The sequence below is a fragment of the Melozone crissalis genome, unplaced genomic scaffold (genome assembly GCF_028551555.1).
Source record: "Melozone crissalis strain CALT ecotype California unplaced genomic scaffold, PUWL_Pcris_2 ptg000019l_1, whole genome shotgun sequence".
Taxonomy (NCBI): Eukaryota; Metazoa; Chordata; class Aves; order Passeriformes; family Passerellidae; genus Melozone; species Melozone crissalis.
This window is the reverse complement of record NW_026535797.1, coordinates 622033-645309: the sequence shown is the minus strand read 5'-3', so window position 1 is coordinate 645309 and position 23277 is coordinate 622033. Positions and strand designations below refer to the sequence as shown.

The 23277-nt window shown below is 54.9% G+C and overlaps 1 protein-coding gene across 1 annotated transcript in view; it reads right to left on the bottom strand.

The window, feature by feature from the left end:
- Positions 1-2516: 2516 nt before the first annotated feature.
- STK32C (serine/threonine kinase 32C) overlaps positions 2517-23277 on the bottom strand; it is a 68158-nt gene continuing 47397 nt past the window's right edge. The window contains exons 3-12 of the mRNA XM_054276777.1: positions 10482-10633; positions 8370-8543; positions 7625-7662; positions 6868-6957; positions 6137-6240; positions 5931-6047; positions 4458-4583; positions 4204-4335; positions 3513-3580; positions 2517-2744 (exon numbers count right to left, since the gene is read on the bottom strand). Of these exons, the coding sequence (XP_054132752.1) occupies positions 2627-2744; positions 3513-3580; positions 4204-4335; positions 4458-4583; positions 5931-6047; positions 6137-6240; positions 6868-6957; positions 7625-7662; positions 8370-8543; positions 10482-10633 (1119 nt within the window). The 3' untranslated portion in view covers positions 2517-2626. The remainder of the gene's footprint in view (positions 2745-3512; positions 3581-4203; positions 4336-4457; positions 4584-5930; positions 6048-6136; positions 6241-6867; positions 6958-7624; positions 7663-8369; positions 8544-10481; positions 10634-23277) is intronic.

The following is a 23277-nucleotide window of genomic DNA, read 5'->3' as shown; positions in this document are numbered from 1 at the left end:
GGTTATGCCCAAATATTATTTATGACCAAAACCAAGCACTTCAGCGCTGTGTCCTGGTGTCACTCCCAGCCAGCACAGTGACCACAGCTCCGTGTGCTGGGGCTGCTCTCAGGGACTCGGGTCCAACAGCGTCCCCAGCACAGCCCGGGGACGCATTGCTGGGTTCCAGGGTGCTGCCCAGGCAGCCAGGACCCACCCAGAGTGTTTGCCCTGGGCAGGAGCCGTTCCCTGGCACCCCCAGAGGCTCTCCTGGTCTGTGCCGGGTGCTGCTGTGTTGCACAGAGCACTGGGGAAGGGGAGTGCTGCGAGGGGAATGGGTGAGTGACAGAGAGAGGGCTTGGGCTGGGGAGGCTCAGTTTGAGAAGCAAGCCAGCTCCTCCCCACACACACCACCCCCACCACACTCGTCTCTTGTCCTAAGGAAAGCAATGAAAACATCGATTACACACGTCCTGTAACTGCCAACACCTCTCCTGGCCTGACAGCTTCTGGCTGAAGAGGATGGATCTTCATCACTCATCTGTGGGATGGTTTGGTCAAAAAATCAGCACTGCTCCTCATCGTTCCAATAGTCCAAAATTTTGCTGTTATTTACAGGAAGTTTCTAAATAGTGCAACAGAATTCACTGTAAAGCCCTACCCACAGTGCTGGAGTAAATCACCTGTAATTCATAACTCCTGAATAAATACATGGCTTGAGCCTCATCTGCTGTGCCAGGAGAGGGCTGGTGTTGCAGCTGAGGGATGTGGGATGGAGACAAGGTGAGCACAGAGCCCTGGGACAGAGGACCAGGCTGCCCGTGTGCAGAGCAGGGGCTGCTCAGCGCAGCACGAGCCCCGCACACACCTGAGCTCTGACAGGTGAGACAAGGTCATTGGGCCTCCCTGGTACCCAGCAAAGAGACTGGAAGTTACTGGGGGCAGAGAGGGCAGGTTCCCCAGCACAGCCTGGGATCAGGGCCAGGGTAGGTGCCCTCCTGCGGCTGGGAGAAGGAGCAGGAGGACACAGTGATTTCAGCACTCGGTCAATGACTGGCCACAGCCCCTGAGCCTCATTAACACAGCTCCTAACGAGGCACGGGGTGTGCCGGACCCACGGCCGGCACCAGGGACCCCGGGCCTGACAGCATCTCCTGGCTCTGCCCCGAAAATAACCATGCAACTGGAGCCAGAGCTGCAGCTCCCCTCCTCCTGCACAGCCCTACAGACCTCACTGAAAACACGTCTCTGCACAAGCGCAGCCACACACCGATTCCCACATAAAACTGTGGGAGACACACACGCCGTGCCCTTGCCTGTGGAAGATCATTTTGTACCATTCTGCCTTTCTGGTTTGTTCATGGAAACAAAAACCGCAGCAAAACTGGTGCTGACAGAATCTGATCTGTTAAAAACGCCTCCCATCCGTTCCTGCATTAGGAATGCCCAGCACCGCAGCCTGCAGTGCCTGGCACAAACAGCTGCTGGTGGCTGATGGTGACTGTGGTCCCACCACACACCTGGAGCAGTCCTGTGGCACTGCAGGGCTCGGGGTCACAGCGACCACAACCCCTCCCTCTGCAGCAGGGTCAAGAGCCAACACAGCGAAGGACCTGCAACGAGAAAGGCAACACCCACAGCTGCAGCAAGGGAAGATTTCCCGTCTTAGTAAGAAGTTAAGACAGGTATTGGCAAATTATGTACAATACTTGTACTTTACACTGAAAATAAAGTAAATCGAAGGGTGAAATACAATATTTCTGTCTTTCATAACCAAGCAGCCTTGCAAGGCCACCCACTCTGCCTCCAACAAAACCTCAGCCTGTGATAAACTGTGTCCTCTGAGCCTGGGCACATGGAGCCAGACCCTCCAACCCATCCCACAGCTCCTCACTGCCTGCAGCAGCCACGTCAAGGAAGAAAACATTTTAAATGCATCTCAAATACACATTGAACCATTACGCAGCCCCTGAAGAATCCGTGGAGTGCACACAAAACATTTATTTGCCTTGAATCTGAAGGAACTGACAGGTGACACAGGGACAAGGGGCTGCCTGGGACACCCTTGTGCTGCAGGACCCAAGCAGCTGGAGGCTCCCAGGAGCTGGTGCCAGAGAGCCCCGGGGCTGCACAGGGATTGCCCATCCCCAGAGCAGCATTTGTGAACAGGGGGTGCCAAAGCCAAGCTCACACCCCTCTTTGGCCTTCCTCCCTGCTCCTTGTCTCTCCCCGTGGGGCCCAAGGACATGGCTTCGTTCCGTGTCCTCTCACTGCATTAAAAACGTGTGGAGCAGCAACCTGACACAAAAACAGAAAGACTAAATAAGTTGATCTCCTCCTGACAAGTTGCATAGGCCGTATCTTCCCCGACAGGCAGCCATGGCCGGGGCTGGCCATCCATGGCCGGGGCAGTCCTGTGTGAATCTGGCTCCTGGGCTGGCCATCCTTGGCCCGGGCAGGGGCAGTCCTGTGTGAATCTGGCGTGCTGCAGCTCTCAGGGGCAGCTGGGCTGGGCTGGCCATCCTTGGCCAGGGCAGTCCTGTGTGAATCTGGCGTGCTCCGGTCTCAGGGCAGCTGCCAGTGCTGTCCAGCGGGCTCGGGTGCTCGGCGCACCTGAGGGCAGGTGAGGGCGGCGGCCGGCCCCGGCCTAGCTGCTGCCCGAGGAGCACACGGAGCTGCACATGTGCAGGGGCTCGGCCTCGGCCTCCTCGGTGGTCTCAGAGGCAGACACGGACTCGCTGGGCTGCTCCTGGCTCCTCTTTAGCCTGTGGGAGCAGAGGAACAGGAGTTACAGAGCTGTCCCCAAGCTGTCCCCCACTCCCTGCTCGAGAGGTGCCTAAGGCACAGCCACGGAGAATGGAGTCCTCCCAGAGCTCACACACGGGTCACGACAGAGCCCAGAGTATCAGCAAACCACACTGGCCTGCTCTGAAATGCCCCAAAGCAGCCTGCAGGGCTTCAGCCCAGCCAGACCTCGGCCACGAGCGCCCACAGCACAGGCAGGCTCCTGCCAAGCCCTGCTGCACAGAGCCTGCCCCACGCTCTGCTCACGGACCCAACTGCCCCAGCCCTGGGGAAGCCGTGGCTTTCATCCAGCATTTCACTGCCTCCTGATTCCCACCAGGGACTGCTCCAACCTGAACGATCCTGTGAATCTATTCTATGTGTTAAAGAGCTCCACAATCATTGAGTCCAACCCTCCTTGCCTTCATTTCCCAAAACATCATCTGCTGAAAGCAGGATGGGTGAGCAGGTGCCGCGGGGGAATGGAGGCAGTCACACACACGTGTTAAATCCCAGAAGTCTCTGTACAGCATATTTTATTTAATGGCGCTCAATAATCCTTGATATTGCTTCCCACTGTGGCTGGAGCCACTTTTCACACACAGGCAGACCTGAGCTCCTCTGCTGACACCAGTCACCTGGGGCTAAGCCGGCAGCAAGGTGCTCGTGGCTGTCAGCCACTGGCACTGATTCCTAAGGGAAGTCAGAAAAAGGAGTATTTTTCCATAAAAAACACCCCACACACTCACTTCTCTCTGTTGAAGATGACAAAGTCCTGCTGGATAGCTTCAAGGCATTCCTGGAGATAGTCATTTTCCTATTGAAGAAAAACAAAACATGCATAAGCAGCCCCATCTGCATCTCACTGCTGCCTGCAGCCCCCAGCTCTCCCAGCTGTGTGCAGGAGCCTCCAGCTGTGGGCAGGAGCCCCCACCCCCCTGAACCTCAGCCCAACAGCTGGAGGCAGCAGGGCTGGTGCCTGGCTTTCACCAGGGGCTGGTGCCATCCATGGCAGCAGCTTTCCATAAAACACAGATCACACCGTTCCTGACATAAACATAATTCATTTCTCCACGTATCCTGTATTTTGGGAGTGCTGTCAGCCCAAAGGGAGCTCGGGGAGAGCCCAGCACACAGCCCACGTGTGGGAGTCCCTGCCAAGGCACACAGGGAGCTGCTGCCTTGTGCCCAGCCTGGGGCTGTGCAGGGACAGAGGCTGAACACACCAGACCTCTGCTGCTCATCTCACTTCCCAAAGTACCCACTACTGTGAAAGTCTGATCAAACTCCCATAAGAGGATACGTGGTTGTTGGAATGACTCCCTGGGCAAATGTTTTCATCAAAACAAACCCATGGCTCCGGCGGTGCGGCAGTCACAGCTGCAACACGCGCCCAGATCCAGCCTCTCCCAGCTGCACGTTGCCCCAGGGAGCACATACAGACTGCGAGCTGTCTTTGCTGTTGTCCCTTGACTTGTTCTTGGCGAGCCTCTTCTTCTTCTTGTGCAGGGGCCGTGACTCCAGGATCATCTCCTCCAGCTCGAAGGTGGGGTCGCAGTGCAGGCGGCCCTTCTGCCAGGACAGGGGACACACGGGGTGAGGCACGGCAGAGACCGGGACCCCCTGCCCCTCGGCAAGGCTGCTCTCACAGCGGCCCCGCAGCCCCTGCTCGCACAGGACGGGTCCCCACTCACGTTGGGGACGAAGGCCGGCTCCACGCGCTTCTCGCTCACGTCGCTCCACACCACGCCCGAGAGCTGGGCCGAGGCCTGGATGTGCGCCAGGCAGGAGAAGCGATGCTCAGGATTCACCGTCAGCAGCTGGGGAGGGAAAAGCTCTGCTGAGACAGCGCTGCAGAGAGCGGCATCGCTGCCAGAGGAGGAAGGCAAGGCAGCCAGCAGCAGCCTGCACGGCCAGCTGCAGGGCTCAGCCACGCCAAGGAGCCTTTCTGCTGGGGGAAACAGAGAACTCACTGCAGGAAAAACACCCAAGAAAACGTTCTGCAGGCACCCCAGTGCTCGGGGGGGACATGGGGGTCCCCTCCTGGCTGAGGGAGCTGCTGGCACACACCTGGTGAGGCTGGATTCCCTGGCAGCCCGGCTGCCCAGCAGATGGCAATGCAAACCCACCGAATGCACCGCCACAGCCTCTGCCAGCAACTCCTCATTAAACTGAATCTAATTATGCAAATTGCCCACCCAACATTAACTCATATCAGAGGCACTTATTTGCTGCCGGCAGCAGCTGCATCTTTCCTACAACAAACTCACCAGCTACTTTTCAGAGTTCTCAAGCAAGCCAGAGCTAAACCAGCTGCCCAACACATTCCAGCTTTCTGCAGCAGCAGCACGAGGAAAGCTGCAGAGAATTCCACAGAGCTGGAACCCCCAGCAGCTCCCACAGCCCTGTCAGACCCTTCAGCCCCAAAGAACAAGTGAGAGGGAGCAGCCAGTGCTGCAGTGCAGCTCCACCTCAGCTGCCATCCCAGCCAGAGGTGCTGCCTTTACAGGTGACACTGACCATGGAGAGGATGGGGTGCTGGAAGGCACAATTCTAGCCCAGCTGGGAATCTGACTGTCACACCAAAACCAGACTTTTTGATCCCCTTGCTATCAAACATCATGCATCTTATTACAAAGATAATAAACACACAGCACACATAATTAATCATAGGGTCCCAGACTGGACTGGGCTGGAAGCTCACCTTGCCATGGCAGGGACACCTCCCCCTGTCCCAGGTGCTCCCAGCCCCAGTGTCCAGCCTGGCCTTGGGCACTGCCAGGGATCCACGGGCAGCCACAGCAACAATTCCCAGTTCCCAGTATCCCATCCATCCCTGCCCTCTGGCACTGGGAGCCATTCCCTGTGTGCTGTCTCTCTATGCCTTGCCCCCAGTCCTTCTCCAGCCTCTCCTGGAGCCTCTTTAAGCACTGGAAGGGGCTTTAAGGTCTCCCTGGAGCTTCTCTTCTCAAGGCTTAACATCCCTAACTTTGCCAGCCTGTGTTTTGTAAATTACTATAATTACTCTTATTATTCACTGTTTATTAATATGCTGATAATTCTCCAGCTAGTCCTGCCTGCACAGCAGCTGCCATCCAACCCAAAGCCTCCCCAGAAGGACAATCCACCCAGCAATCCACGCAGCTGCACCCCAGCAGGGCCCTCACCTTGCGCAGCAGCGCGACCATTTCCTTGGACCAGGCTGAGGAGTACTGCACGCTGACGGTGCTGAAGAGCTGCACCAGGGACTCCACGGGGTTGTTGGAGTGGATGTCGTACGGCCTCTGGGGACAAGAGCACAGGGGTGAGGCGTGCCCTGTCCCTCCGGGCCAGCCAGAGCACACACGGAGGGCCGGGACGGCCGGAGCCCTACCCAGCCCCGCAGCAGCTCGTAGGCCATGATGCCCAGGGACCACCAGTCCACCTCGAAGGAATAGCCCGTCCCGCCGCTCAGGAAGGAGTGGAAAATCTCCGGGGCTGAGCAGAAAGGCACAACACACAACAGGTTATTCATTGCTCTCTACTCCGGTAGCTCATGTCAGTCAGTGCGCGGCGCTTAGGGTGATCTTCCTGCACGGCTGCCCCAGGGCAGGCTGCGTGAGGCAGGGGAGCAGCAGCTGTGTGCCTGCCCTCACCGGGAACTGGGGCGGCAGCCACCTGCAGGGACAGCCCTCCCAGCACAGGACAGCACAGCCACGGGCCCCAGCAGACACCGAGCGCAAGGCTGGAGCCAGAGAGGGATGGGGAGCGCAGGAGGAGGAGGCTGGATGGGATGAGGAGGGCAGGGCAGGATGGAGGGGACTGGACAGGATGTAATGCAGAAGGCAGGATGGGACAGTCTGGGCCGGGCCGGGCCGGGATGGGATGGGATGGGACGGGACGGGACGGGATGGGATGGGATGGGATGGGATGGGATGGGATGGGGTGACATGCCAACCCCGATGCCTTCTCATTGGGAGTTCCCCTTCTCAAACAATTGGGCTCTGCTGAAGCACTTGGACACGAGCACCAATGTCCTGAATTAACTGCAGGGCCCTGGCTGGGGCAGCATGTGCTGAGCACACAGAACATGACACAGGCACGAGAGCAGTGATTGTCTCTTACCCATGTACGGCTTTGTCCCAGCCAATGCTGTCGCTCTTTCCCCGTCCCTAATGATGGTTGCAATATTAAAATCTGTTAAATGGGCATGACCTTAAATAAAGACACATTTTAAGAAGGAATTAATGGCAGTGCAGCGTCAATGCAGAGTCAGAACACATTTGTTTCATAAGCTTCTGCCCTCAGACAGGGTAGCACAGACATGGGCAGGTCAGAGTCAGATCCCATGGATCCCAAAGGTTTCCCAGGATTTGGGCTGGCCAGGTGATTAAAGGGTAGGCAGCTTTGGGTTTTGATTTTGAATCACACTTGGATCTAGCCAGCAAGCCCCAGCAGCTTCAGCACTGGCCAAATTGCTCTGGCCAGAAGCTACAGGAGTGAAAAAGACACCAGAGAAACACAACACTATCATAGAACCACAGAATGCTTGGGTTGGAAAGGACTTAAAGATCGTCTCGTTCCAAGCTCCTGCCATGGAGCTTCCACTAGACACGGGTGCTCCAAGCCACTGAAACCATTGAAGTGCAGTGACTCCAAATTCCCAGGGCTGAAGTTGGGCTGACCACAGCACACTGGACAGGCCAGTTGGGTGACCCTCTCCACATTAAAAAGCACAGGGATGTTCAGGCAAACATGATCCAGTAAAAGCAGAGCAGCTTTTCCCACACTTTCCCCAGATAAAAAGATATCCAGTACCCAGGACAGAATCTGTCCCTGGAATGAATGAGGGAGCAAACAAAGAGAAGCAGATTGATCCTACCTTGTTCATCGAGGAGGATGTTGTCTGGTTTTACATCTCTGGGAAAAGAAGGAAGATTACAGCAGATGGAATCTCAGTCAGACCAGGGATGAGACTCAATGACAAAAATCCTGCAATTGTTTGTCTATCAAAAGTTAGGAACAAATTAAACAAAAATATTCTAACATAAGGCAAGAAATAAGGACTAGAAATAAGGACTAGAAATAAGCACTTCCTGGGCAACTTGGTGAAAAACTGGAAGGATCAGACTTGTTTAGGAAGGAAAGAAATTCCCAAGGAAAAGGAATAACAATACTGGGGATATTTGTGTGAATGGATGGCTTTAACACCTGCCCTGAAATGTTCAGTGCCCAGTGAAGCATCAGACTCCCTCTCTGGGTGGTGGAGGCAGGACCAGCAGCCAAGGGGGATCAGGAGCAGCACCATGAGCCAGCCCAGGGCAGCACCATGAGCCAGCCCAGGGCAGCAGGGCAGGAGCAGCAGCATGAGCCAGCCCAGGGCCGCAGGGTGGGCAGGAGCAGCACCATGAGCCAGCCCAGGGCAGCACCATGAGCCAGCCCAGGGCAGCAGGGCAGGAGCAGCAGCATGAGCCAGCCCAGGGCCGCAGGGTGGGCAGGAGCAGCACCATGAGCCAGCCCAGGGCAGCACCATGAGCCAGCCCAGGGCAGCAGGGCAGGAGCAGCACCATGAGCCAGCCCAGGGCAGCAGGGTGGATCCAGCAGGCCCAGCAGAGCTGTGGAGTTACCTGTGGATGATGTGCTGGCTCCGCAGGTAGTCGAGGGCCAGCGCCATCTCACAGATGTACAGTTTGACTGTCTCCTCAGTGAACTGCACGTTCTGCTGCAGGTGGTAGCGCAGGTCACCTCCCAGGAGCAGGTCCACCACCATGAACATGTCCTCCTCGTCCTGGAAGGAATACCTGCAGCACAGGGGAGCGGCTGAGCCTCCCAGGGCTCACAAACCCAGCCAGGCTTTTCTCCTCTGCTCATCACACAGCACCAGGGAGAACTGCACGTGGCCCCACCAAGGGCACAGAATCCCAGAATCGTTTGTGCTGGAAAAGCTCTCTCAGACCTTTGATTCCAACCATTTCCAGCACTGCCACTACTGCCCACGTCCCCAGCTGCCACAACCACATGGCTTTTAAATCCCTCCAGGGGATTTAGAAGCCATAGGGACTCCGCCACTGCCCCAGGCAGCTGTGCCAGAGCTGGGCAGCCCTTTTGGATAGAAAATTTTCCCTAATATCCACCATGCCCCTGCCCTGGCCCAGCCTGAGGCCGTTCCCTCTGCTCCTGTCCCTGTTCCCTGGAGCACAGCCCGACCCCTGGGCTGTGCCCTCCTGGCAGGAGCTGTGCAGAGCCACAGGGGCCCCTGAGCCTCCTTTGCTCCAGGCTGAGCCCCTGCCCAGCTCCCTCAGCCCCTCCTGGGGCTCCGGCCCCTTCCCAGCTCTGTTCCCTGCCCTGGACACGCTCCAGCCCCTCAAGGTTGGGCCCAAAACTGAAGATGTAGCTTTGCTGCTTGCACCTTCACAATCAAGCAGGTCCAGCTCAAGATGCTTGCTTGTTTTGTAAATCAATTCCTACACTAAGCAATGTTTCCCTGAAAGAGATGAGTACCCCAGGTAATGTCCCCCTGCTCGCCTCGTCACTGTCCCTGAGCAGCTGTGCCATGTCAGCCCACCAGCACAGAGCTCAGGCTCTGCCAGCCAGACACTTGAGGAAAACTTCACATTTTCAACTGCAAACAATCTCATAAAACCTACTTAAAATATCTCAGCCTATCTTAAAGATGAATTGGAAAACACAACTGCTAATTTAACCAGATAAACCAGGAAAAGAGATTTATATTTACTGTGGAGTAAACCGCCTCTCTAAATCTGCTGTGGGTCCCACGGGAGACTGACAGCAGTGGGGATACACCAAACAACGCTCATTGTTATATTTGGTGACTGCACTTCCAAGGAAAGAGTATGTGGGATTGTATAATACTTATGAATCACTCACTTCTGCTCCCATCTTAAATGCAGGTTTATTCTAAAATTATGAGACTAAAGGGTTTGCTACGAGAACAAGTTCTCTCCAGAATTTCTCTGCTTGTCGGGAAAAACATTTGCAATCGCTAAGAAACCGAAAAATATCAATATTAACTCAATTGGCTATTCTGGAGCAATGGATCAACAAAACAAATGTGACACATCACCCACTTCCATCACTTTGGGTATAAAACTTCCCCAATTTTTTGAAGTCTCCCCCTCCCCACCAGGCTGGCTCACATGCAGCACTGCAGGAGCGGAGGGGACCCTTCGCTGGGCAGGAAGGCTGAGAAAGGACAGATCACTGGAGCAGGGGGTCCCAAGGCCTCTACCTAGGGCTCACCCCAAACTAACCAATGACACTGGGATATAATGCTCTGCTTTCTAAAACTGTAAATTAGTTTTTCCTGCAAAATTTGATAATGATGTGTCTGAGCTCCAAAGGAATGTGTTTTATTTGGCCAGTGAGTGTGATGCAAAGTGCACCAGGGGATGCTGGTGGGCTTAGGGGTCGATGTGGTTGTAGGGCAGATGAGACAGACTGCAGCCTTCGGCACTGCCTAGACAGGATACTTTTCCCAGGCATTGCCAACTCAAGCTATTTGCTAGATTTCAACCTGATCTTAAGAATGTTTTTTAAAATTAGATGTTGCTCAGTAATGAGGATATTTCTGCCAGTGCACACAGAGTGAAGTTATTATTGAGCAACTTGAAATGCCAGTATTTGTAGTGATCTGACGCTGAAAAAGTTATGAGAGCCCCTGGGATTATCGGGTGCGTGGCTCTGCGAGGCTGGGGAGGGGATGGGGGGGAGCTGCTCACCAGAGATTGACCAGGAACACGTGCTCGATCTCCTGCAGGATCTCCAGCTCTCGGAACACGTTGCGCACCTCATCTCTCTCAATGCACTGCTGCTTGTTCATGTACTTCATGGCGTACATCTTCTCTGTGTCCCTCTTCTGCACGATGCACACCTGGGCCAGGAGGAGAAAACAGTCAGGAGCACGTCCCACATGCACATCTGCTGCTCTGGGAGCTGAGAGCACTCTGCTCAGCACCTCACCCCCACACATCCCTGATCCCTGGGCGGGCACTTGTACCTACGGACAGCAGCATGCCTGCTCTCGGTGCTGTGCCCAGCTGGGGAGTGCGTGCGCTCTGCTCCAGCCCACTGCCCATCGGAGGCTGCAGCTGCCTCCAGGGCATGACGGCTGGTCCGGAGAACTCTCCAAAGGGACAGCGCTTCCAACAGCTGTGTGGGAGCTGTGAGACACCTCCGGGCTCACTGCATCCGGATGGAAAGCAGCGACAGGCAGCCACAGGGTTCCGTGCCAGCCTCGCTGCCCCGCTGCTCACAGCGCTGTCTGCAGGGTGGCCCTCACCTGCCCGCACATCGCTGGGCTCCCAAAGGGGAGAATAATCCCTTTGGCAGCAGAGAGAGACCAAAATGCAAACTGGTTACAACAACAAAGACCTGGCCTGGAGGGATACCCACGTCTGTCCCCGGAGCCCTGCTCTGCAGCAGGCACAGAGCTCCTGGGCCAGCACGGAGCCCCCGGGCCGGCACTGAGCCCCTGGGCTGGCACCCAGCCCCCAAGCTGACATGGAGTCCCTGGGCTGGCACCAAGCCCCCAGGCTGACATGGAGCCCCCGGGCCTGTCCCCGGAACCCCTGGGCTGGCACGGAACCCTCAGGCTGACATGGAGTCCCTGGGCTGGCACCGAGCCCCTGGGCTGGCACAGAACCCTCGGGCTGACATGGAGCCCCCGGGCTGGCACCAAGCCCCCAGGCTGACATGGAGCCCCCGGGCCTGTCCCCGGAAACCCTGGGCTGGCATGGAACCCTCAGGCTGACATGGAGCCCCTGAGCAGACATGGAGCCCTCGGGCTGGCATTGAGCCCCCGGGCCTGTCCCCGGAGCCTCCAGGCTGGCACTGAGCCCCGAGCCCCTGGGCTGGCACCGAGCCCCCGGGCTGGCACCGAGCCCCTGGGCTGGCACCGAGCCCCGAGCCCCTGGGCTGGCCCTGCCGCTCCCCTCAGCTCTGCTAATGACACCTTCATTACCAAGGTGACTGCTTTCCCGAGAGCTAATTAGCTATCACGGTAACTCTTTCTAAATTACTAATGGCATGTCTACATCTGCTATAATTATGCCTGCCCTCTGTTAATTATCAGCCCTGGCGGTAATTAGGATGAGCTGGATACGCTCCCTGGGCAGCTCGGCCAGGGTGAGCAGGCAGAGAGCGGGTCCTGCTCACACTGAGTGGAACACGGAAAGGGAATTTCTGTGGGTGGCAGGGAACCGAGACAGGTGGGAGCCGCAAGCGCTCCGCGCCTCTACACGCTGCCACTAATAACCATGTGCAAGTGCTAATGGTGCTCGGTATAATATCATCAAGGACACGCTGCCGCCAGGAGGTGACAAAATAATGGGTGGTTATCGTTAGCCTGATATACCCCCTAATTAGCGATGCACAGGAATTACCGCGATTATTTTCCGCCGTCGTTACAACTGCGGTGAGAGCTGAAAATCAGCTGTTGCCATCACTCTCTGCACACCTCAGAGCTCACGACAAGGGCACCTTGTGGGCAGAGTGACCCGAGCTGTTTCCCTGCATCTGGACCCCTCCGGTGCCCATGGGCGAGCAGAGCCCTTCAACTCCAGCTGCCACAGACTGTTCCAGATACAAAACATAAGGGAAAACCTTCTTCATGCAAACTTAATAATAATAATAAACGACCTACCACAATGCACACCACCGGCAGGATCCAGCCCCTGCCTAGAGCAGGCTGAATTGGTTGTACGTTCAACAAACCAGGCAAAAATATATTTTATATATTCTTTGAGCAGCAAAGCCCTAACAATTTTCCTTTAAAACATGGTCATTGCTGTAGAACTGCTCTGAAAACAATCCAGTCCTCTGGGTAACAGCCATCAAGGCGCTGAGCAACATTCTCCCCTGATGTCAGCTTATTCCACATTATTGCTGGAAGCTCATTAATTTCTAGGTCCTTTATTTTTTAGGATGTGACTTGCTGTACCTTAATGAGTATTACATGTTATTCTGATGTCATTTGTCTCTTGTTTCTCCACAGTGAAAATGGGAGCCCAGCATAATAAATGAGAAAATGATGAAAACTTCATGTACTCTGTAATTATGATAAACAGTTTTCTGCAATGGAACAGCATCACCTCTCCGCAGAGCAGCACCAGTTCCGGGCACTCTGGGAATGTTTGTTCTCTGATTTCTGCAGGAAAAGTGGCTGTCAGCGGAGAGGCTGCCCTGCAGCTGAGCCCGTGGCGTGAGCGGGGGCTGCCCCGTGCCCATGGGGCAGCCTGAGGGCACAGCGAGCCCCAGGGCCCATGGACACCTGGGCAGGGCACAGTGAGCCCAGGGACAGCTGGGCAGGGCACAGAGAGCCCAGGGACAGCTGGGCAGGGCACAGTGAGCCCCAGGGACAGCTGGGCAGGGCAGAATGCGCTCCATAGCCCAGGGACAGCTGGACAGGGCACAGACAGCCCCAGGGACAGCTGGGCAGGGCAGAATGAGCCCCAGGGACAGCTGGGCAGGGCAGAATGTGCTCCACGGCCCAGGGACAGCTGGGCAGGGCACAGTGAGCCCAGGGACAGCTGGGCAGGGCACAGTGAGCCCCAGGGACAGCTGGGCAGGGCACAGACAGCCCCAGAGACAGCTGGGCAGGGCACAGAGAGCCCAGGGACAGCTGGGCAGGGCAGAATGTGCTCCACGGCCCAGGGACAGCTGGGCAGGGCACAGACAGCCCCAGGACAGCTGGGCAGGGCAGAATGAGCCCCAGGGACAGCTGGGCAGGGCAGAATGCGCTCCATAGCCCAGGGACAGCTGGGCAGGGCACAGACAGCCCCAGGGACAGCTGGGCAGGGCACAGACAGCCCCAGGACAGCTGGGCAGGGCAGAATGAGCCCCAGGGACAGCTGGGCAGGGCAGAATGCGCTCCATAGCCCAGGGACAGCTGGGCAGGGCACAGACAGCCCCAGGGACAGCTGGGCAGGGCACAGTGAGCCCAGGGACAGCTGGGCAGGGCACAGACAGCCCCAGGGACAGCTGGGCAGGGCACAGGAGCCCCAGGGACAGCTGGGCAGGGCACAGTGAACCCCAGGGACAGCTGGGCAGGGCAGAATGTGCTCCACGGCCCAGGGACAGCTGGGCAGGGATGCTGTGTCTGCAGCACAGCCACCACCAGGTACTGATCACATCACACCGCTCTTGGTCGCGGTCTGACTCGGTCAAACCAACACCAGGAGCAGTGCTGGTGCTGCCTGGCTGGGCTCAGCCACTCGGTGCCCCTGCCACAGGCAGCGACCACTCCTAAAGTGCCCCTGCTTACAGAAATGCATCAGTGTGTTTGTGTCCCCCAAAATGGCAGTGACACAAAACATATCTTTTTCTTTTCGTGCTTCTCTGTTCATGCATCAGTTCCTGGGGAAGGAATAAACATCTATTTGGTCTCAAGTCATGAGTGCGTTTTTTAAATTAATCCATTTTCAGGCAAGACTACAATGCAGAGCAAGGCAAGAAGCAGAAATGACTGTGTCCTCGTTCTGCACATTGCAGCCACACAAAGGCAGCGTTTGGTGGTTAAATACAGCCATTAGGAGAACGAGTGGAACGGAGCCAGCCCTGCGAGGCAGGAGGCGGGCAGCAGCTGGGAGCGGATTGCTCAAGACACGGCACATAAAAGCTTTCCCAGAGCCCCAGATACCCGGGCATGTGTGCAGCTGCCCATCGCGCAGGGACGGCTGGAGCCCCCAGCCAGACTGCAGCCAGGACAGGGACGGGGGACACCCCGGGCCCCTTCACCCCCGGGCTGAGACAGTGACAGTACCTGTGCTGTCACAGTGACAACACCTGTGCTGTCACAGTGACAATATCTGTGCTATCCCAGTGACATCACCTGTGCTATCCCAGTGACAGTACCTGTGCTATCCCAGTGACATCACCCGTGCTATCCCAGTGACAGTACCTGTGCTATCCCAGCGACAGTACCTGTGCTGTCACAGTGACAATATCTGTGCTATCCCAGTGACAATATCTGTGCTATCCCAGTGACACCACCTGTGCTATCCCAGTGACATCACCTGTGCTGTCACAGTGACAATATCTGTGCTATCCCAGTGACATCACCCGTGCTATCCCAGTGACAGTACCTGTGCTATCCCAGTGACAGTACCTGTGCTGCCACAGTGACAGTACCTGTGCTGTCACAGTGACAACACCTGTGTTATCCCAGTGACAATATCTGTGCTATCCCAGTGACATCACCTGTGCTATCCCAGTGACAGTACCTGTGCTATCCCAGTGACATCACCTGTGCTGCCACAGTGACAGTACCTGTGCTGTCACAGTGACAACACCTGTGTTATCCCAGTGACATCACCTGTGCTATCCCAGTGACATCACCTGTGCTATCCCAGTGACAGTACCTGTGCTGCCACAGTGACATCACCTGTGCTGTCACAGCGACAACACCTGTGCTATCCCAGTGACATCACCTGTGCTATCCCAGTGACATCACCTGTGCTGCCACAGTGACAGTACCTGTGCTATCCCAGTGACATCACCTGTGCTCCCACAGTGACATCACCTGTGCTATCCCAGTGACAACACCTGTGCTATCCCAGTGACAACACCTGTGCTATCTCAGTGACAGTACCTGTGCTATCCCAGTGACATCACCTGTGCTGCCACAGTGACATCACCTGTGCTATCCCAGTGACAGTACCTGTGCTATCCCAGTGACATCACCTGTGCTGCCACAGTGACATCACCTGTGCTGCCCCAGTGACAACACCTGTGCCATCCCAGTGACATCACCTGTGCTATCCCAGTGACAACACCTGTGCTATCCCAGTGACATCACCTGTGCTGTCACAGTGACAACACCTGTGCTATCCCAGTGACAACACCTGTGCTGCCCCAGTGACAGTACCTGTGTTATCCCAGTGACAATACCTGTGTTATCCCAGTGACATCACCTGTGTTATCCACCAGTGACAATACCTGTGCTGTCACAGTGGCATCACCTGTGCTATCCACCAGTGACAACACCTGTGTTATCCAGTGACAATATCTGTGCCATCACAGTGACATCACCTGAACTGTCACAAAAACAACACCTGAACAGTCACAGAGACAACACCTGTGCTGTCACCCCAGCTGGCAGCTCAGCTGAATCCCTACCCTTCCCAGCCTGGCACACTGCCTCCAGCGGGCTCTGCCTTTTCTCCTTTAGAAATCAAATAACTTCCTGCCCTGCTGATTCTGAAGGAATTCATCAGGCTGAAATCCCCACTCAGATGAGAGGTCACCTAATCATTTGCCCACATGTCCTGACTTAGCCCTGCTATCCCGGGACAGCAGAGCGTTCCTGGGCTCAGACAGAGCCACTCTGGGCAGGATGCGTGCCGCTGGTAAACAGTGGGGATGGCTCTCCCTGGGCTGCACAGAGACCTTGCTTCCTCCTGCATTTGCAGAGGTCGCCCAAAGTGAAGGCACTCGTGGCCCCTGAGGGACGTCACCGTCACGGCTGGTGACAAACCCACAGCTGACTCAGGGATCTGTCTTTGGGTCTGAACTGGGAGCATCGGGTCTCCTTCTTGAATTTCTGCTCCTTTGCCTTCTGCCTCTGTAAGACGAGAGCGATGCCCTGAAATCCTCCCACACACAGACACTGTTGACTGCGGCTGAGCCACGGGGACATTTCAGCGTACAACCTGGATTTCACTCTTTGTTTTCAGAGCAGAGGCAAGGCTCAGAGTCAGCCAACACTACACACCTACATCAAACACCTTAATCCCCCCCAGTTCTGAACTGCAGCCACTGCTCTACTTTATAAAAATGCTTCTTTGCAGTGGTTGCACCTTGCCCACATATATTGATTTCTCCTCCAGCTTCTGCTGGGTGTTTATCCCTCCCTGTTTTCCCCAGTATCCACAGAACTGCCATTTACCAGAAAGACTGAAAATTGAAATGAGGAGCATTAACATGAAATTGCCCATGGCACCCAGAAGCATCAGCAGGCTCTGGGACTGCGTGGGGAGAGAAGTCTCTGCTGTGGGGGCAGCACAGCAGCAGCCTCGGGGTGCTGGGGACATGGGAGATTTGTAGCCTCTGGAAGAAATGAGTCTTTCATCCTGAAGGACCAGAAGCAGTGAGAAGGCACTTAGCATGATGTAGAAACAGCTCAAGCTTTTTTGACAACTGATTTCATTTTGAGCACTAAATTTTACTTTGGAGACAGACTGCAAGGGCGAGGATAAGCTGGACAATTGTGTTCACTGGCTTTCTGAGCTTGTTGAGCAGAGTAAAGCAGGTGAGAAGGGCTTTATTGCACCCGTGCACTGCTGAAAGGATAACCTCAATACTGACTTCTAACAAGTTCATCTCCTTTAGCCAAGCTCTCTTGAATGCCTCAGCTCTTACACCAAGCCATTATTCACTTTTCCCAGGGTTTCCATCCTTTAGAAAGTGGCTGGAGGGAGATCCGTGTCACCCAGCATCCCCAGGTCCCCAATGCCTTGCTCTTGTAACAAGAATTGCAGGCAGAATCTTGCCAATTAGCTATTAAAAAAAAATAAAATTAAACTCAGCTGCTATCAGGAAAGCTGCAAACAGGGATCACTGTTCTGGGCATGGCCACAGCTGCACAGGACACAGAACTACTTCCCCTGGCATTCAAATGCATCTTTGTATCTATATTGTATTATGATGGTGCTGTCGGCAATTAAAATACAACCCTTCCCTGGTAATTAGCATCTGTGTAACACTGGTAATCAAAAACTTCATAACAATTTGTTCTACAATCCTCACAAATATCAAGGATAAAATCAGCTAATCCAATTATTTTCTAGGCATAGCCAAGAGAACAAAGCCTACAGATCCTCTCAGGTGTGTCTGCAGTGACACAATTGAGTGTCAGGGATTCACCCAGCACACCAGCCATGGGCACAGCTGGATGAAGCTGCTGGAGGCATCTCCCACAGGCACCCCAGGAGCAGCTCCCCACACCAGCAGGCCCAGAAGGGGCAGGCAGCCCCTCAGGGATGCTGCTGGTCCCTCCAAGGGGCTCCCCCTCCACAATGCTGACCCAGAGCTTGGTGCCACGAGCACCAAGAGAGATGCAAACACTGATGGACACCAGCACCTGCAGCCCCTCTGCATCCCCTCAGGGCTGTGCTGGGAGGGAGCTGTGGGCACAGGAACCCTTTCACACCTACCCTTAGCGGGCAAGGGGCCCAGTAACACCCAAGGGGACTGTGGCACCGAGTCCTGGCCCGGGGCTGCACCTGCACACAACCTGCCTGTGACAGTGACACCCGTCCCACGCTCAGCGGGGACACGGAACCCTAACTGTGTGACCCTGAATAAAAACTGACTCTGAATCAATGCAAACCCTCCACTGCCTGACTGCAGAGCTTACTGGAGCAGCACTCTGTCCTGCAGCAGCTCTGCCAGCAGCGTCCCTGGCAGTGTTCTCTCAGCCATTGTCTCCAGCACAGAGACCCGTCTGCAGGAGCAGGACATCTGCTGCCATCCCCACCTCCCCATGTGCCAGCGGCCCAGCCCAGGGGACACCAACATGACAGGGCTGCTGCCTGTGACCACAGCGCCTCTCAGTCTTTCCATCCAGCCCACAGAAGGGTTGGGTTGGAGGGACCCCAAATCCCCCCCAGTGCCACCCCAGCCATGGCAGGGACACCTCCCACTGTCCCAGGTGCTCCCAGCCCCAATGTCCGGCCTGGCCTTGGGCACTGCCAGGGATCCAGGGGCAGCCACAGCTGCTCTGGGCACCTGTGCCAGGGCTGCCCACCCTGCAGGGAACAATTCCCAATTCCCAATATCCCATCTGAACCTCTAAAGTTGCAGTGGTAGCCAAACAAGAGGGACCCTTGCCCTCAGGAGCCATGCTCTAAGTACAAGGTTATCAGCTTGACAAATCTGCCTTCACATCTTTAAGTGCTGATTTTGTTTCCATTTCCAGTCACCTTGCCACGTTTCACTCCTTAAGATATTTTTCATGGAGCCTCACAACTTTAGTTTTTCCCTCTTGAAAAGCTGTGCTTTTCCACAGGATTGATGGACTCATCTGTCAGAACACCATAAATCATTAAAATCTCTTTTATGCAGCACTGCTCTTCGCTGCAGCCAAGTTGTAACAGCAGCTGATGAAACTTTTATTCACAGCAAGCCTGTTGGTGTTTCCAGGTCGTGTCAACACTTCCATAAAAAATCTCTTTCTCAGCTGCTTATGCTAGAGCCAAAAAAGTCTTCTGACCCAAAATAACACCTGCTGTTCCCAACAGCCCTTCAGTGTGCTGTGTATCAGAGGATCACAGACTCCCAGACTGGCCTGGGTTGGAAGGGTCCTTAAAGATCATCCAGTTCCAGCTCCCTGCCATGGCAGGGACCCCTTCCACTGTCCCAGGCTGCTCCAAGCCCTGTCCAAACTGGGCTTGGATGCTTCCAGGGCTCCAGGGGCAGCCACAGCTGCTCTGGGCAATCTCAGTGCCTTCAATCTCGAGTGCTAAGGACGTGTTTCGGTGCTTCTGAGCCTCCCTGGGGCTCAGCAGACCCCTGTGGATCTGTGTCCCCTCTGGGCGTGCCCACACTCTGTGCAGGCAAAGGAAACCACATGTGCAGGTGCAGCTGGAGTGGCTCAAAACACGGAAAAGCTAAGCATGTCCATGTTTTTGTCGGGTTTTTTTTTCCAGAATGAGCCTTATTCTGTCTCACTCACACAAATGGGACAGCCAGCACACTGAAACTATGTCAGGGAAAGCTCTCCTCATTGGCACCATTGGCACCCTGCAAATGGGGCTGAGGCACCTATCAGGGAGCATTTCCTCATTTCCCTGCAAGGAATCATGGAAGGGGGCTGCAGAATGGTATCTACAGGGTCTGAGTCCTGACTTCATGCAATTTGAGGTGGTTCAGAGCAAGCATTTCCCTTTAATGTCATGCTGAGAAAATAAGGTCCCATCAGACATTAAGCAGATGTTTCTGTAATTGAGTTTGGATATGGGGGATTATTTGACTTGAAGCTCCAAAACACGTGTAGATTTCTCTTCCTCAGGAGAGACACTAATCCAAATAAACAAGGAGAAACTGCAGAAGTGACAGCAGAGAGCCCTGAAGAACAAAAAGCAAAGAGAAGAGTTTTTCCTTGCTTTTACTTGTCCTGGTTCTCCACCTCTCCCCTTGCACACCAGCTGAGCCCCATCACCAGCAGACACCCCAAACCTGGTGCCTTCCCTCGGGCTCAAACACAAATGCAGACATTTGGGATGCCCCTCTGGCCACAGCCCTGAGCACATCCCTGCTGGGGCACGGGGTGATTTGCTGACCCCCAGGCCACGGAGCAGCCCCTGAAGGGCACAGGGGCCGTGCTGGCACCGTGAGGAGAGCAGGGAGGAGCACAGCCCAGGAGATGTGTTCTGGAGCTGTCACACTGCCTACAGAAAGGCTGTCAGGCATCCACATTCTGTCTGCCTTTAATCACATGCTCAGACATCTCTACTGGGCTTTTCTGTCTCAATAATTAAAGTAGAATGATGAAAACTCAGACCAACCTGCACAGATCCCTGAAGCCACTGTGACCCATCTTTCTGCCTTTTGGGTGGATCCAAACCTGGATCCAGCATTTCCTCCAGCTCAGCAGCACTCCATAGATTTACACGAGCACCCGGACCCCTGTGCACAGCCACAGCTAACGAGCACTGTCTGAATAAATCGTGCAATGTTTTCCTGTGGGCGACACACATTGTGAGTTATGTCTAGTACTTGGAGCCATCTCTCCTTATGGCCATGACTACATTCTGTGATAGGCTGGTTAAAGAGGCAAAATGATTTGTTTTAGCTACATATTTGACAGATATTGGGAACAGAAAGAAATCTAATTACTTCCAACGAAGATTGGAGGGCCTTATTTAATCTGTGAACGTAAATCGATGTTGAAGTTCTTTGACCCCAAGGCAAGAACACCGGCTGTGCTATTTTGAAAAGCCTCATCACTCATCCTGACCCGGCCCTGATGGGCACTGGCACCGAGACCCAAGTGGCCCCAATGTCCTCGTTTGTTTGTGCTGCTGCCACAACACGCCCCCAGGCACCAAACTTCCCGTCTGTGCTGAAGGAAACAAACACAGGTCTTTCTTTTCAGCCAAGAAAGGAGGGGATACTCGTGTTTCACAGTGCAAACCCCTCAGGAGGAATCAGTGCCACTTGCAGCCAAATGCTTGATTTTCCCTTGGCAGAAGCTTGCTCCGTATAGCTGGTGTTTAGCACCAGGCTGCACAAAGGGATCAGCTGGAAGGGCAGCTGTGGAGGCTGGGCAGGTGGGGATCCCTGCCAGAGTGAGGGCACAGGGCTGGGGTGGGCCTGGCCACGGACCCCCTGCCCTCCTGGCTGCTCCCCTTCCCCTGCACTGCAGCCACTGCCTGGCCCCAGGGAGCCTGCACAAGCCTCATGAGCCTTTCCATCACACCCACCAAACAGCACTCCACTGCCTCAAGCTACCAAGATACAGAAATGCACTTTATACTCCTCCATGTTTCCAGGGATGGGACTCCTCTGCCCAGGAACACCCTGCAAATGTCAGAATCTCAGAACCACAGGATGCCTTGGGTTGGCAGGGATCCTAAATCGCACCCAGTGCCACCCTGCCATGGCAGGGACACCTCCCACTGTCCCAGGTGCTCCAGCCTGGCCTTGGGCACTGCCAGGGATCCAGGGGCAGCCACAGCTGCTCTGGACAACAACCTTACCCTGACAAGCACAAAGACGGCAGCAGGGGCTAAAATCGAGTTCCAGAGCAGAGCAGAGCTGATCTGAGAGCCTGAGCATGCAGCAGCTCCCAGAGCCCTGCATGGGCACACAGGGGGCACCATCCCACCATGGGTGAGGGCTGCCTCCTGGCAAACAGCACTGCTCCAGCTGGATTGGTGCTGGGTAATCCTCACTGCGGTGTGGTTTCACTGCACCACTTGCTGTACATGAACAGATAAGTATTGCATACTGCACTGCCCTTTGTTGAGAGGAATTTTTAACACTTACTTTTAAAAACAATTTTTAGATCAAAAGTAATAATATGGCACAACAATCTTACTGCAACTCCTTGAGAAAACGACAGGAACAGAAGGAATCTTGATGAATTTTGGACATAAATAGTAAGTAAACGGGAGGTGAGGGTGGAAAGCAGAGACACAAAAGGCTTCTGTTCAGTAAATATGGTTTCCTTCCATGCTCTTCTTTCTTTAAAAATTCTCATGGACTTACACTCCAGAGAGCTTTCCAAAGGGAGGTAAAATCCCTGACCATACAGATAAAATATAGTCTGTCCCAAATGTGACAGGTCAGTAAGAAGAAAAAAGTATTAAGAAAAAATAAGAAAAGCCAATTTGCAATTGTCAAAGTGATCCTGTACTTACAGTTTCATTTCAGAGAACAAAATGGCCAGTTGGTACAAAAATGGAAAGCACTAAATTTAGAATTTGTCAGCATTTTCACTCCTGATATTTTAATTTTATGGAACTATTGAAACAGACGTGATTTTGCTGCGCACATTGCATAAATAACAATGTCCAGGCCTTTTCAGCAGGTGACCCTCGCTGGGTTGCACCTGAGGGCCCCTCACCCCAAGCTTGGCAACAGCACCACGGATGGACAGAGCAGGGGGAAGGAACCCAGACCCACCAAAAACCACAGCCCAGTACCCATGCTGCTCCCAAAGCTGTCTGTGTTTCCTGGCTGTGCTCTCAGGAGCCCTTTGCAGCGACAGCCCGAGCAGGCTGACCCTTTGGGGCCCATCTGCAGTGCCCCGTTCCTGGGCTGGCAGTGGAGTTGAGCACACAGAACATCACACCGACAGAAAGAGCAGGTGCCACGGGGGTTTCTGTCCCTGTCCCTGTCCCCTCAGCATGGGCAGGGAAGGCAGCATGGAGCAGCCCCAGGCACAAGGAGGGCTCTGGTTTTGCAGAGCAGGGCTCTCCAGGCCATGGGCAGCGCCTGTCCCGCTCCCAAACACGGCCCCACAACCCCCGAGCCCACACCTGGGCCCTGGGGGCTCTGTGCAAGGGACCCCTCAGCTGGAGGGGACACCCACCCCTCCACACCACCTTTCTGATCCCCCTCCACAGGTCTACCCCACAACAGCCCTTCCCACATCCCCTTCTCGCCCCTCTCCACAGTCTAACACCGTTCATTGGGGAAACAAGGCAAATGGCACCTCAGAAGACAGGAACAGAGGGGATTCCAAAGGAGAAGGGCTGTCAGGAAGACTGGGAGGGGTAGAGGCACCTGGTGTGCTCATCCCTGGGAAGGAGCGTGCCTGGCAAGCCTGGCCCACACCAAGGCCCTGTCCCCTGGCACTGCCGCTGGCCCCGGGTGCCCAGCGCAGGCCGCGGTCCCTCAGCCTCAGCAAAATCATGTCAAATCCCCCATCACAACACTGCTCCTATTGTGAGTTGTGCACCAGTTGCATCAGTTTCTGCTTCTATTTTTCATGCTCCATCTTTAATTCATTGCTGAGACGCAGGAAATCCCAGCGGCCTTGTAGTGGCTTGTGGGCAGCTCTGCCTTCACCAC